The following is a 16,493-nucleotide window of genomic DNA, read 5'->3' as shown; positions in this document are numbered from 1 at the left end:
ATTAACATTTTAAATTTTGAATTATAGAATTCTTTCCCAAAATCTGTTTGTAAAAATGCAGGTACTCTCTCACTATGTTTGTACAATTTCTTAATAGCTTTTGTAACTTCATCTCCAGACTTGGTCTTTAAAGCAACTACCCAAGCATATTTCGAATACACATCAATCAGTGTTAGTATATATTACCTGAATTGTATTTAGAATATGCACTCATTTCCACTAAATCAGCATGTTGCAAGTCATCAAGTCCTTTGGTAATAACTGTCCACCTAGGTTACACTTTTCGAGCACTACAATGGAGCTCATTGGCAATGGCTGACCCTCGAATCATGAAACGACGCGACGCAGTCATGTTTCGATTCATGAGGGTCAGCAACTGATAAAAAAAAGGGGCCCCCCGGGTCCCAAGGTCGCGATGGCGGCGTCACTGTCCCGCCGAGATAATTTGTCCTTTTAGGACAATTATCTGAGCAAGCACCCACGCCAGCAAAAGGTTGCCCGACACGTGCTGTTCGATAATGTAATGTATATAAAAGGTGGTAATAATTTATTTTTGCGTTAATACGCCATTATTCAGAGGTGTACGGTGTGGTGGAGCATTAGATGCTGTAAGTGATTCAGAGGAGGAAGATGTTGATTTTCCTGATATTTTGTTAAGTCATGATGATGTCATGGTGATGTACTTGATGGCACTGACCTTACGTAATATTACGTCTTTAGCTCATTGTGATATCATTGACAGATTTTTCCTCTTTTTCCCTCCTCTGATGTACTTGATGGCACTAACCTTACATAATATGACGTCTTTTGCTCATTGTGATATCATTGACAGATTTTTCCTCTTGTCCCCTCCTAAGTGACATTGAATTTTTTCATATATTCTGCATGTATAAAGAACATCAGACATGTGTAAATGACATCACTTTTCTCTAATTACACAACTCAATATGACAGAACGTGCCATTGCCAATGAGCTCCATTGTAGTGCTCGAAAAGTGTAACCTAGGTGGACAGTTATTACCAAAGGACTTGATGACTTGCAACATGCTGATTTAGTGGAAATGAGTGCATATTCTAAATACAATTCAGGTAATATATACTAACACTGATTGATGTGTACTCGAAATATGCTTGGGTAGTTGCTTTAAAGACCAAGTCTGGAGATGAAGTTACAAAAGCTATTAAGAAATTGTACAAACATAGTGAGAGAGTACCTGCATTTTTACAAACAGATTTTGGGAAAGAATTCTATAATTTAAAATGTTAATGATGCGACTTAACATCCATCATTATTCTACTTATTCCAATCTGAAGGCTTCAGTTGTTGAACGTTTCAGCAGAACATTAAAAGGACTAATGTTTAAAGAATTTACAGCTACAGGCTCTTACAGTTGGATTAACATTCTAACACATTTAATTGATGTGTCGGGCAACCTTTTGCTGGCGTGGGTGCTTGCTCAGATAATTGTCCTAAAAGGACAAATTATCTCGGCGGGACAGTGACGCCGCCATCGCGACCTTGGGACCCGGGGGGCCCCTTTTTTTTATCAGTTGCTGAACCTCGAATCATGAAACGACGCGACGCAGTCATGTTTCGATTCATGCAGTGTTTGTTAATGTTGTAATGTGCCTACGAAACATTTATGGTTGAAATTTACTGTTTTTTTTCTGTAAAAGATGGATGAATTAAAAAAAAATGCTAATGTTCTTCTTAATTTTGTTGGCTCCTTTGTTCCCATTACCTATATGAGAAATATTAACAGTGAGGCTGTTTTGTTTTACTGTACAGCAAGGAGTAATTACTTCATAACTTATCCCAGAAGCCTCATCATTAAATAATATCAGTTACATGAATATTATAATTGCATGGTTAAAAATTTTGTACTGCATGAAAGACATGGTAATTCTACAGAGTTGCAGTTGTACTACCTTTGAGCTGTGTACATTTTTAAGTTACAAGTGAGTATCGGCTTTATACTGTAAATGTCTTGGTAAGCTTTCCAGTGGAACAACCAGAAATCTGTGTGCAAATTAACACCATTTAAGCAGTGTAGGTAATGGTAACAGCTCTTTTCATATACAGGGTGTATTAAAACAAAACAAAAAAAAACTACATACACACAATTTTCAAGTGTTTAGGAGAGAAAAAAAAGCTTTTTTATGTGACTGCCTCTAAATTTCTTTCATTATAGGGGGAGACAATGTTGGTGTATGAAGCACTGCAGAAGAACGGGTTACCAGTTCAGCTGAATTTACTGTCATTATCCACACTTGGTTGTTTTGAGCAAGCATATTCCAGTTGTGCCATAATGTAGACAGGCGATATTTTCAGAAATGCCCGTATAACAATAATCACACCATCTCTTGAGCATTACTAACATCAAAACTTTAACGGATCCATATCAGGAACATGGTGCACACCTTTGACCCCACAAATTCTTTGTAAATGTAGTTTTCTTTTCTTTTCTTTTTTTACACAATGTATACAATTTTTTAGGAGTAGCTTCATGCCCAAGCAGGCCAGAGAGTAACAACCTCAGGATAAAAGCAAGTAGCTGTACAGGACAGAATAGTTGGAGCTTGACTAAGGTAAGTCAGAAAGTACCTCTGTCCTTGAATCGCATTACCTGTCATGACTAGAGAGAGATAAACAAACCAAAGATAGTTCAACTGTTAAATAACCCCCCTTGCTACCCACACACACTGTTTAAACATAGTTTCCATCATAAGCAAAAATTTACATTAACAGGTGATGGGCACTTCTATTGAAGTTCAAAGTATGAGGAGCATCCTGAAAGTAAGTACCAAATCATTCTACTGCCACTGCAGCACTTGTGTTGTAGGTTCACACATTTCTCTGGTTCATTGTCTTTCCACAGTCGACACTGGAGCGGGATTTTCTTGTATTTCTATTTGTTAGTGATCATTCAAAATGTTTAAGACAACCTCTGAGCCCAGTGACTGTGAAGTGTGCTATGTTATGTTATGTTGTGTTTCAACACACAGAACATTAAGCCAACTGAAATTCATCAACTTGTAGATATTTATGGTGAGAAAGTGGATGAGACAGTTCAACAAACATTCATGATGAAGCATGTATTGGACAGCCTTCTGTTGTCACTGATGGTATGTGTGAGAAAATGAATTAGAACATTCATGAAAACAGATGGTTCACAATAAGAATGTATTTATGACTCAGTAATAAATTGCTCAAATTTTTGTGAGTTGTGTTCCAAAAATGCCTACAAAATTATGTGCCTTGGCAGGGTTTTGACATTTCAGCACTGAATACAGTGATGAGGAAGATGAATTCTTAAATAGAATTGTGACTGGTGATGAAACTTGGGTTTTTTCATGACACTTCAAAATAAAAACAACAATCTATGGAGTGAAGGAACTCACAGTATGACAATCCTCCTCCTCCTCCTCCTCCTCCTCCTCCTCCTCCTCCTCCTCCTCCTCCCTCCCCAAAAAAATGACTACATTAAATTTCCCACAAAAAATCTTAAGATCCTGTTCATTTTTTATGTAGGACTAGTAATTTGCATGCAGTGAGTGAGAGAAATGAAAATCTTGCCCATGACATTTGTAGGCATTGCAAGTTGCATAAAGCTCATAGGTAGGGGTAGTTTAATCATCCTCTACAGGTTTTTCATGCCAAAAGAACTAATATAGGATTTCTCTGGCTTCATAAACAGCTCAAGAAACATTTTACACCACATTAATGTATAGTGTTTGCAGTTTTCTTTATTAGAAAATCCTTTCTCATTGCTTTCCTGACCACAGAAAATTCCTACATATAACCAACTGTTTTTGTTGTGGTCTTCAGTCCAAAGACTGGTTTGATGCAAGCCTACATCCATTTGAGCCTGCTTAATGTATCACCCCTTGCTCCCCCTCAACAGTTTCTCCTCCCCAATACCAAATTGATGATTCCTTTATGCATCAGGGTATGTCTTATCAACCAGTTCCTTCTTTTAGTCAAGTCGTGCTGAAAATTTCTTTTCTCCTCAATTTCATTCAGTACCATCTCCTTAGTATTTTGATCTGCAACTACAAATTATTCCATAAGCTACCTCTAGGTGCCACACAGAGGGTATCTAGTCATCCATCCACTTATTGACCACCTCTGTAACTTAGTGTTCACTGCTGCTGCCTATCATGGGGAGGACACAGGTTTAGATTGTAATGCCGGAAATGCATATCCTCCTAATTCCATTTATTGTACTATAAATTTGTTTTGCTTATTTTTGTTACCTGAATATGTGGTGTCACCACCAGACACCACACTTGCTAGGTGGTAGCTTAAATCGGCCGCGGTCCATTAGTACATGTCGGACCCGCGTGTCGCCACTGTGTGATCGTAGACCGAGCGCCACCACACGGCAGGTCTCGAGAGACTGACTAGCACTCGCCCAGTTGTACGACGACGTTGCTAGCGACTAAGCTGACAAAACCTTTCTCATATTTGCCGAGAGACAGTTAGAATAGCCTTCAGCTAAGTTAATGGCTACGACCTAGCAAGGCGCCATTTGTAACATTGCATGTACCTCAAGATAGTCACTTGTATCATCAAGAATGCTGTATACCAAAGGACAATATAAAAGTTAAGTGTTCTAGTAGCTACATTCTTTTCTTTATCACATTCATAACTTATCCTGTTCCAGACTTCACGCCAGACGGCGTGAGTTGACGCGTGCCCTTTTGGCTACTTCACTGTGGACTGGCTGCCTTGTCAGTCCACTACATTGGCGACGAGTCTCAAAAGGGACTTTAGCGTTCGTATTGTATTAATTTGCTTGTGTCATGGCTTCACCACATTCTCCAGATGTACTGTCCGAATTTTATCGCTTGCAGAATCAGCAGACGCAGGCCTTATTGGATGCCCTTGGACAGCTCGTCCAGGGTCAACGTGCGCTGCAACACGATGCGGCCGCCGCTGCTTCATCACTACCGCAGCCACAACATGCAGTTGCACCTCCGTTTCGTAGCTTTGACGCAGCCCACGAATCTTGGACGGAATGGTCACGCCAATTTGGATTTCATCTCGCCGCCTACAGAATTCAAGGTAATGAGCGGCAGCCGTTTTTGCTTTCGTGTGTCGGTGTGTCCACCTACCGTGCGATAGTGAAATTGTTTCCCCGACGCGACGTAGCGACTCTGTCCTACGCCACAAAACGTGTGCGTCGACGTCGCCGGAAATCCCGTAAAGTCGCAAGTGCTTCTGTACCTGTATCAGTTCAAATTGCACGTGAAAGTCGCTCTTGTCAGCAGGACAATAAACTTTTTGTCGACTTGGACTTCGACGGCAAAGTGATCCCATTCCGGCTCGATACCGGAGCTGCAGTTTCATTGATCAATCACGACACGTACAAACAACTGGGCAAACCTCCATTGCGTGCCGCAAATGTTCAGCTCCATAGTTATTTAGGACAGAAGATCCCTGTGTTAGGACAGTGCTGCCTGCTTGCCACATACAAGGGACAAACAAAACTTGTGTCATTTTACGTTCTTCGTTCTTCTTCTGCAGTTAACTTGTTTGGTTTCGATTTATTTCAGTTGTTTAACTTGTCAATAGTAAATCAGGTCCTATCAGTGAATCAGACTGTGCCTTCCGCCAGTGTTTCTCGTCTATGTGACGAATTTGCAGACATTTTTTCACCGGGCCTTGGTTGCGCTAAGAACTATGAAGCACATTTGGACCTGAAAGTAAACGCGCAACCGAAATTTCTCAGAGCGCGCAATGTTCCCCACGCATTGCGTGATGAGGTCGCAAGAACATTAAACGACTTAGAATCACAAGCTTGCATGTTCATTGATGCGGAAACCGATGACGTTGTCGAATCGTTTCCGATTGAGTTTCGTCGTGTAGCTACAGCCACAGCAGCTGACCCTGTCCTTGCTACTGTTTTGCGTTTTGTTGCTACGCATTGGCCCTTGTCGAAGTCGCGGATCGAGGATCCGTTGGTTCGCCGATTTTTTGTTCACAAGGAGAGACGTTTTGTATGACGTGGTGTTTTGTTGTTGCGTTCGGATCATGATCAATCCAGAGTCGTGGTCCCACGTTCGTTACAGTCCTCTGTCTTACGGCTTCTTCACCAAGGACATTGGGGTATAGTGCGAACGAAACGACTTGCTCGTCAGCACAGTACTTGGTTCGGAATCGATGCTGAGATTACACATATGTGCTCTTCTTGCGTGGCATGTGCTGAACAACAATCCGCACCGCCGCGGAAATTCTTTGCATGGCCGAAAGCCACTTCCCCTTGGCAACGCTTGCACATCGATTTTGCTGGTCCATTCTGGAATGCTCGATGGTTGGTTGTGGTCGATGCTTTCAGTAATTTTCCTTTTGTTGTCCAGATGTCTTCCACGACGTCAGCTGCCACCATCCAAGCGTTATCCGCTATCTTTTGCATTGAAGGTCTTCCACAGACTATTGTTTCCGACAATGGCCCACAATTCATGTCCGCAGAATTTCAGTCATTCTGCAAGGCCAATGGTATTCAACATCTGACATCCGCGCCGTTTTCGCCTCAGTCAAACGGTGCCGCTGAACGTTTGGTCCGGACTTTCAAGTCACAGATGTTGAAGTTGAAAGAGTCGCATTCTCGGGAGGACGCATTGTTGCTCTTTTTGTCCTCTTATCGCTCTCAGCCCTGAGATGGTCGCTCGCCGGCTGAGTTGCTCCATGGTCGTTCTCATCGAACCTTGATGTCTTTGCTGCATCCACCGCATCAGGTTCCTGTGCAGCGGCAGACTCCTGCTTTTGCTCCTGGCGACGTGGTATTCTATCGCAACTATCGCGGTTCACGGCGTTGGCTCGCAGGGCGCATTCTTCGCTGCCTCGGCCGCGCGATGTATTTGGTTTTGGGGGCCTCTGGTGAGGTGCGTCGGCATCTCAATCAGCTGCGCCTCTGTCGTCGCCTGGGTTCTGCCGCTCCCCGTCTGCTTTCAGCGACGGTGCCGTCCGGTCAGCGCCCTGGGGACCCATCTACTGGCTCGCCTCATCCCCAGGTGTTACCGACCCTGCCTTCCATTTTGCCTCATGGCGACGCGCCGCCGCCGCCGCCGTCTGTTCTCCCGCCGGCGCCGCCCGCAGTGGACGCTTCGCTGCACCCGCCTGGCGCCTCCCTGGGTCACGCGCTGCCGATCGCTTCCCGTGACCGGATGTCCTCCGCCATGGAACTCTTGCCCGCTCCGGACCAGATGTCGTCTTCGCCCGTCAGGTGGCCCGACCACATGGAGGTCGACCCTTCGGCCCCTTCTGTCTCTCTTCGGGCGCATACACCGCATGCTGACGTGCACCCTGGACTAGGTTTTCAGGCGTTTCCTAGCTCCCCTCGGACCGAATGGCCGGGTGTGGGTGGCACAGCCTCGCCTGTTGTTAGGCTCCCCACCTCCTCGCATACGTCAACATGGGGTCCTCCCCACGGCGGGCGGAAGCCTTATCACACGACCGTTCGCCGATTTGCGGGGGAGGAATGTGGTGTCACCGCCAGACACCACACTTGCTAGGTGGTAGCTTAAATCGGCCGCGGTCCATTAGTACATGTCGGACCCGCGTGTCGCCACTGTGTGATCGTAGACCGAGCGCCACCACACGGCAGGTCTCAAGAGACTGACTAGCACTCGCCCAGTTGTACGACGACGTTGCTAGCGACTACACTGACGAAGCCTTTCTCTCATTTGCCGAGAGACAGAATAGCCTTCAGCTAAGTTAATGGCTAAGACCTAGCAAGGCGCCATTTGTAACATTGCATGTACCTCAAGATAGCCACTTGTATCATCAAGAATGCTGTATACCAAAGGACAATATAAAAGTTAAGTGTTCTAGTAGCTACGTTCTTTTCTTTATCACATTCATAACTTATCCTGTTCCAGACTTCACGCCAGACGGCGTGAGTTGACGCGTGCCCTTTCGGCTACTTCACTGTGGACTGGCTGCCTTGTCAGTCCACTACAGAATATATAACATTTCTTCGTATATTGTAATTGTTTTAATATATATATATATATATATATATATATATATATATATATATATATATATATATATATATATGAATTTATGTCGATGTATAATTAGTTTGTTTCGTAAATATTATTTGAATTTTTACGCTGGGTCTTGCCTAGGGAAAACTGCTATCGAACGATTACATCGATAGATCGTGTGGAGAATCAAAGTGTGTAGGATCTTTGGTAGTGTTAACTCTGCCGCGTGGAACGCGGGCAGAGCAGTCGGAGTCTGGCTGGAGTAGCGAGTGGAGCAGGTGTGTTGTGTGATGCTCCCGCGAGTTGCCGCGCTTTCGGGGTTTGGCAGCATGTAATTGCGCTCGACTTGCGATGATAGTTTCTGACATGGTGTCGCGGACGGGAAGCATTAGCTGGCGCACATCAAGAGCCCGTTTCGTCTGGTGACCGTGTCGAGAAGAAGGCGCGCCAACATCCAGCTTCTGCAACAGTGACGGCCGACAATGAGTGACTATCGCCACCTCCTCGATCTATGGCTTCAAACCTTCAATCAACCAACAAGGAAGACTGGAAGCACGTAAAGTTTTAGAACTGTATGGCAGACCTCAGCTTTTCAAACTGTTCAAATCACAAAATTACAGCAACGTAGCATGAACCTTTGTTGCTCATTGTCCCAATTGCATTGCCAAGCAGGGTCCCTTCCTTTTCCGAAATGAACCCGAGTGTTGTTGAAATTCAAACGCCAGCATAATTCCATTTCACTGCTTTAATTTGAAAGTTCACTTTAAGTATTCATAGCTGGCTACAATAGTTAGATTACACAAGCACAAATTAAGAGTGCGAGTTTTGTTACCGTATTTTAGCTTACCTGTGACTGCAGCTCAGCTTGGTACGTACTAAATTTTACTATTGTTAATTGTTCAGAATCGTTTAATTCAAGTTCAAAGTTAAATCTCTTCTTTCTAAATTGCGTAGATTCAAGTAGCTTTAGAAATGATTGATGAGGTAGTCCAAGACTAACTGTATTTTACCGAATTTCGGTGTGCTTCAGAAAGAAAGCTCACTATTAACTTCAGTCACTAAATTAACTTTCGATTTTCCTGTTTTATTAGTTCTTTTGCTAAATCCAGTTAGGGTGTAGCGAAATTTATTACTTCTGACAAACTTTCAGTTTTCACACTGCACGTGTCAACCTTCAGTTGCCATGCTTCTAGTGCTAATTATATGTGTAATAATCTTTCTTTTTCAGTTACTATAGTAATTGTCCTTAGGACTGGCGACCGTAATTTCCCCAAATCTCAAATATCTAATTACCACTAGTTGATTGTTAACGTAACGGCCGCACATTTACTTTCTTTATTAACTTTACCCCTTTTCCAAAATTAATTTCCACCAGTTTCATTTGCATTATTCCTTTCATTTAGATGTAACCCTTTCCTCCCTCTTTACCGACAGGTTAACTTCGGTGACGATTGCTTTCCCAAATTTCCATTAGCTACACGCGGTTTAATTTTTCACTGTCATTAAGGTCGATAAGTGAGGGGAAGGTTACAAGATCCCCGGTACTGCCAGGGATTTTTCCTGGGTGAGAGGATTGGAACGGTGTCCATTCACCCTTGTGATGCCAGCTGAGAAGCTACTCGAGCAAGCAGGGCTTGGGGTCAAGAAAACTGACCAGGCAGGATAGTGGTGCGCTGGACGTCATTGGCAGAGAATGACACGGTGGTCGGCCAGTACCAATGGACAGAGTTTACCTTTACATTTTATACACAAAATCATCCAAATTTCTTTCTAGAAACACATTTCAAAAGATACTATCCTTTTCTAGCTTGAACTGCTTGTTGTTCACATCTTGTTTTGGAGCAAGGCAACACCTCCAGAAAAGATCTCTTAACATTTAAATTTACATCCTCTCTTAACATATTCCTCTTTTTCAGATATTCTTTTCATCAGACAGTCCAGCCTGCATTTTATATCCTCTCTGTGTCAGCCATCATCAATAATTTTGTTACCCAAATAACAAAACACTTCTATTATCTTCAGTGACTCATTTCCTAATCTACGAGGTTTGTCCAGAAAATATGTATAAAAGTTGAATAATAAATTTATTTCACAATTATTCAGGTATTACAATATGGTCTCCTTCAAAATACTCGCCCTGAGATGTTATACACTTCTGCCAATGCCATTTCCACTGTTGATAACATTGCTGAAAGTCTTCAGTTGCCGTGTCATTTCCGCCTCGATGGCTTCCACATCTCCCAAGTGCCGCCCCCGAAGCACCATTTTGCATTTAGGGAACATGAAGAAGTCACACGGGGCTAAATCAGGTGAAAAAGGCGGGTGGTCTGTCACGGTTATTGAGCTTTGGGCCAAACCCTTGGGCACAATGAGCAACATGTGGCAGGGGCGCACTGTCGTGATGAAGGATCCACCTGCCCCCTTTTGCCAACTCCAGTCGAACTCGGGCCACGTGAGCTCTGAGACGTGTCAGAACTTCAACGTAAAAATTTCTGTTCACTCTCTGGCTGGGAGAGACAATGCTCCTAGAATCAAAGAAAACAATCAACACTGTCTTCACATCGGACCTTGATTTTCACGACTTTTTTGTTCTCGGTTCTCCTGCTAGTTTCCATTCCTTGCTTTGAGATTTGAGCTCCACATCGAATCTGTAAAACCAGGACTCGTCTCAGGTGATGACTCAGTTGAGAAAGTCCCCTCGTTCCTCTGCTTCCAACCAATCCTCACAGCACTCAACCCTCTTTGCTTTCTGTTCTGGCGTCAAGAGCTTCGGTACGATTTTCGATTTGATTTGATTTGATTTGATTTGATTTATTTCGTGTTCCGTAGGTCCAACTGTGTTGGATACACAAGGACGTGGAACGAGTCAGTGTTTTACAATTACAATCTGCTAATCTAATAGCATATAAAGAAATATGAGTACATAATTATATAAAAATTAATACAGTAAATTCTTTGGGCAGCAATACAGAAAAAGAAAATACATATTTTCTTAGAATCATTAAGACACTACAGAGAACAGATAAGGAGCACACACAGTTACAGAGCTCAGGTTAAATAAAAATCAGTGGCATTATGTCCACTTGTATTATATAATATTAAAATATTACAATTTATTTAGTTAAAAATTCATCTAGACTGTAAAAAGCTTTTTCTAGCAAAAATATTTTTAGAGCTTTCTTAAACTCACTATTGTTATGAATCTTTGCCTTTATTTCGGGAGGAAGAGCATTGAAGAGTTTTGCTCCAGTGTAGTGGACACCCTTTTGTGCCAAGCTCAAATTTCTGAGTTCGCTGTGTATGTCATTCTTCCTTCGTGTGTTATGCTCATGATAATTACTGTTTGGTTGAAATATATCTATATTTTTACAAACAAAACACATGAGAGAAAAAATATATTGGCATGTAGCTGTGTATATTTTAAGATTACGAAAACTATTTCTACAAGAGTCTCTTGGGCGCAATCCACATATAATTCTTAAAGCTCGCTTCTGTGCAATGAACACTTTCCTTGCTAATGGCTGGTTGCCCCAAAAAATAATTCCGTACTCAATGAGACAGTGAAAATAGCCATAATATGCCACTTTTGCAGTGTTAGGTTCAACACATGAAGTGACAACCCGTAAAGCATAGGTAGCAGAGCTAAGCCTCTTACAGAGATCAATAATATGTGAAGACCAGTTCATTTTCTTGTCAATGTGCACTCCAAGAAATTTTGTTGTTTCCATTCTAACTATTGGTTGATTACCACATGTCACACTTATCTCTCTCTCTTTTTCTGTTTTTGTACAGAATTGAATAAAGCTTGTCTTACTGGAGTTTAGTGAGAGACCATTCACCTTGAACCAATTAACCATATCTGAGAGTATGTGATTAATGAGCTCCTCAAGATTGTTGTCTGTTCTACTGCTCATAAAAATTGTGGTATCATCAGCAAATAATGTAAATTTACACGGCAGGCTTGTACATGATGGTAGATCATTTATAAAAATCAGGAATAATAGTGGCCCAAGAATTGAGCCCTGGGGCACTCCACATGTAATGGAACTCCATTCAGAATCTGAGGAAGTGTCACTTACTCCACCCGAGCTATCCAACACAACTTTTTGTTTTCTGTCTTGGAGGTACGACTGTAGCCAATTACCTGCAACACCACTTATTCCTACTAATTTTGCTTTTTGCAAGAGAATCTGGTGATCAACACAGTCAAACGCTTTGGATAAATCACAGAAGACACCAAGTGCTAGCATTTTTTCATTAAGAGTTTCTAGGACTTCATTTGAGAGTGCGTAGATTGCATCTTCTGTTGAACGGCCCTTTTGAAAGCCAAACTGGCTCTTACTGAGAACTTCGTTCTTCATGAGATGATCAGTAATTCTTACATGTATTAGCTTTTCTAGAATTTTGGAGAAAGCTGTCAGCAAAGAGATAGGTCGATAGTTAGTTAGTTCAGCTTTATCACCCTTTTTGTACAGGGGCTTCACAATGGCATACTTAAGTCTACTGGGAACAACACCTTTCTGAAGGGAAGCATTGAAAATATGACAGAGAATGTCCCTTATCCACACACAAGAATATTTCAATAAATTACTAGATATATTATCAACCCCTGCAGAATTTGTACTTTTTAGAGACAAGATGATTTTTTGAATTTCTTCTACAGTAACAGGTTTAAGGTGCATTTCTGAAATTGTGTTTGAATATACGGTTTGACAAAGAGTTACAGCTTCGTCAACATCGGGCTTGCAACCAATCTGTTGGGTTACTGATAGGAAGTGTTTATTAAAAATCTCAGCCACCGTTTTGGGGTTATCTACTAGGATACCTTCATATCTGATATTATTTATATCTTCTTTACTTATCGTATCTCTTCCTGTTTCTTTTTTTACAATGCTCCAAATTGCTTTTATTTTATTATTAGAATTATCTATTTTCTTCTCATAATAAAGGGCTTTAGATTTCTGTATTAGTTTCTTCAAAATTTTACAGTATTTTCTATAGTGTTTCCATTTTTCTACATCTGTACAGAATCTTAATGCAGCATAAGTTTCCCTTTTGGTTTTACATGACTGTTTTATACCTTTTGTAATCCAAGGCTTGCTTACAGAATTGGAAGCCCTATTTCTGACCCATTTTTTGGGAAATATTTCTTCAAAAAGAGCACAGAATTCATTTGTAAAACAGTTAAATTTGGTATCAACATCATCATGGCTATATACTAAAGACCAATCCATTTGCTGCAACCTGTGGTTGAAAGCTCCTTTCGCCTCTTCATTAATTACTCTTATGAATTTCCATCGAGGAAATTCTTTTTTGAACAGATTAACATCATAAATAGTGAGAATTTGTCCATCATGATCTGAAAGCCCACTTATAACCTGCCTGACAATATAATTCTGATGTCTATTTACATCTAAAAAAATGTTGTCTATCATAGTTTGGCACTCGGATGTAATTCTTGTTGGGAAGTTTATTACTGATGTCAGATTGTGTAAGGTCATCACAATCTCAAAGTCTATTTTATTCTTATTTTCAGTCAAAAAGTTTATATTGAAGTCACCTAATACTACAATATCCTTCGCTTTAGAAAGTAACCATGACAGTAGGAGTTCCATTGAATGCAGAAAAGTTTTTATGTCACCTGAAGGAGCCCTGTAGACAGCCAACACTATTATTGGGTAGAATTTAGTTGTTATTTCTGTGGCACATGCCTCAAATTGTTGTTCCACACAATATTTCATAATATCTATAGCTTTGTATGCTACACTATCCTTAACATAAATTGCTACTCCACCTTTATCTTTACTTTCCCTACAGTAGTATGTTACTAAAGTATAACTTACTATAGATGGCAAGGCACATTTATCGGTAACATGGTGTTCAGTTAAGCACAAAATCTGGGCATTATTTATACTGTCCTTTTCACTAATGTTAATAAGGAGTTGGTCTGTTTTGTTTAAGAGGCCCCTTATGTTTTGATGAAAGAAGGAGATGCCTTCCTCTTGCTTTTTTATTCTATTAGTGCTGTTACCTGACTGAGAATCCATTGGAGTCTGCCTTGGGACAGGAGAGAGGAGACACCTGACACTACCTAATGTAGTCCCTTCTTTTTCTTCAGGCCCACACATAAAAAATCGTTGAGATGAGGGGAGGAGTACAGTATTATGGGGCAATGGGGAACATTTATTTGTTTTTTCAGCCCTGGAATCTACGTTAGGTGGCGGTTGGACTTCCTTGGGATAAACCATAAAAAATCTTCATTTCTCTTTGGTAATTTTTTGGGTCTGTTTGAAACACGGTTGGAAGTATGTTTCACTTTACTGTTCACAAGTTTTATAGGAACATGTTCTCCCAAATCAATTGGTATCACTTCATCATGAGACAAAGATGATACTTTACTTACCGTGACTGGTCTATTCTTTTCTGCTACTCTTGAAGGTGATGGAGGAGGAGCTGGTAATGTTTCTGCTGTTGGTGAAGTTGGTTTAGTTGCTGCTGGTGGAGGAGTTGTTTCTGCTATTACTGGTAAAGGAGTTGGTTCTGCTACTGCTGGTGTGGGAGATGGTGCTGCTGCTATAGGAACTGGTTCCAGTGCTGGAGGAGTTGCTTCTGCTGTTGCTGATGGTGTTTCTTCTGCTATTGCTGGTGATGTAGTTTGTGCTGCTACTGCTGGTGAGGGAGATGGTGTTACTGCTGTAGGAGCTGGTTCTAATGCTGGAGGAGTTACTTCTGCTGCTACTGAATGTGGTTCTTCTGACGCTGCTGTTGATTCTACTTCTGTTAGTATTGCTTCTTTAGGTACTTCTGCTGCATTTTCTGCTACTGTATCTGATTCTGCATTAGTCACTCCTTGAAATACTTTCTGTGATGATGATACAGGTACCACTGATGATGTTGTTGGTAAGTATTGCAGTCTCTGAATAATTTCCATTAGCATTAATGTAACAAGTTGCTTTCCAAGGCCATTTAGGTGCAGCCCGTGAGTAGTGTGGAATCTGCGTCCAATGGTATTAATATTAACAACAGAAACATTTCTATATTGTTTGCATATACTGGAAAAAAGTTCATTGGCGGCACTAATTTCCTTGTTGACACACGACCAGGACATCAAGTCGTACCTTTGTGGTATATTTACGAGGATAACGTTTGTATGACTTAGTTCAGATAAACACTTGTTTAATTCGCAACAGGCTTTAGATGTATCATTTTGATAAATGTCATTAGATCCACCAAAGAGGACAACAAAATCTTTCGAAGACAGCTTTTTTATTTCTTCAGAAAAAACTAGTTTTCTTATTTCTGAGAGGGGCGCCCCAGGCTTTACAAAGCTCATCGATTTCACATTTGAAGCTTTATTTATGCGTGAGGCAATACCGCGGCTGTGGCTATCGCCTAAAATGTAAAGTTTTGGTACATGGTCGGGAGTTTTAGACTGATGTTTTCTTTCGCACTCGCACCAGGTTACACCACTGTTTGTGTTTTTCCCGCACTTTCTACAAACATAAACAACAGAACTGATATTAACAAAAGTTACAGTATCTTGAGGAAAAACGCTAAGCCTCTTCGCTTCTTTTTCATACTGTTCATGTTCGTGATGATTTATAACTGAAAACTCTTCCAGTAGAGCACTGATAACTTCGTCTTTGGTGTTTCTCACATTAGGTTTTTGGCCTAAGTCACTTTTGAAACAGCTATTGCAGAACCATAGTTTCCTTTTAGGACTGACATTAACACACGAATAATGAAAAACCGTTTTACAATTTAAGCACATTATACCTTTTACAACACGTTTCTTGCAATGGCATGTTGTATAAGAGTTCACCATTTCCCGCGAATGAGTCGAAGTACTTGCTGGATGAGATGACTGATTATAACATTTTCCTGTTACCAGGTTTTTTTTGGCGTCTACTTTTGCGATAATATAACATGGCATACATGCACTGTCATAATACACACAGAATTTGTTGCATATCGAACACTTTTCCTCGTTATTTTTTGACTTTTGTACGGAGCTTACATACTCCCGATCTACACTAGGCGCCATCTTGGACTTCACTCGCACACAATTTCTTCATTTCAAGTTTTGTATCAGGATTTCGTGAACGATTGTTTTGGGGATTGACAGCTCGTCAGCAATCATTCTGACTGTCAATCTACGGTCTTTCAGAACACAAGCCCGAATTCGTTCAACATTTGCATCGGAACTCGATGTCGATGGGCGTTCTGGGCGAGAGTCATCGTTCACTTCTTCTTGGCCATCCCGGAATCTTTTTAACCACTTGTTCACGGTTGGTTTCCTCAGAGAATTGTCACCGTAAACGTGTTTCAAACCCTCAAAAATCTCATGGCTATTTTTGCCTACCTTTGCAAGAAACTTGATGTTGACGCGCTATTCCTCAATCAGAGAGAGCTCCATGCCGATGGCAGGTGAAAAAGGGTAACTGTCAACTAGCTGCTGCACACTCCCACCTTCATGCAGAGTGCTCTGACTCAAACTG

General features: G+C 41.3%; 1 protein-coding gene across 1 annotated transcript in view; it reads right to left on the bottom strand.

Moving 5' to 3' along the window:
* The window catches only part of LOC126209787 (uncharacterized), a 103,727-nt gene extending 88,801 nt beyond the window's left edge, over nt 1–14,926 (bottom strand). Inside the window, exon 1 of the mRNA XM_049938926.1 lies at nt 14,399–14,926. Within this exon, the coding sequence (XP_049794883.1) occupies nt 14,399–14,926 (528 nt within the window). The remainder of the gene's footprint in view (nt 1–14,398) is intronic.
* Between the last annotated feature and the right edge of the window lie 1,567 nt (nt 14,927–16,493).

This window comes from Schistocerca nitens, chromosome 10 (genome assembly GCF_023898315.1).
Source record: "Schistocerca nitens isolate TAMUIC-IGC-003100 chromosome 10, iqSchNite1.1, whole genome shotgun sequence".
NCBI lineage: Eukaryota > Metazoa > Arthropoda > Insecta > Orthoptera > Acrididae > Schistocerca > Schistocerca nitens.
The sequence above is the reverse complement of the archived record's forward strand: the minus strand, read 5'-3'. Positions and strand labels throughout refer to the sequence as shown.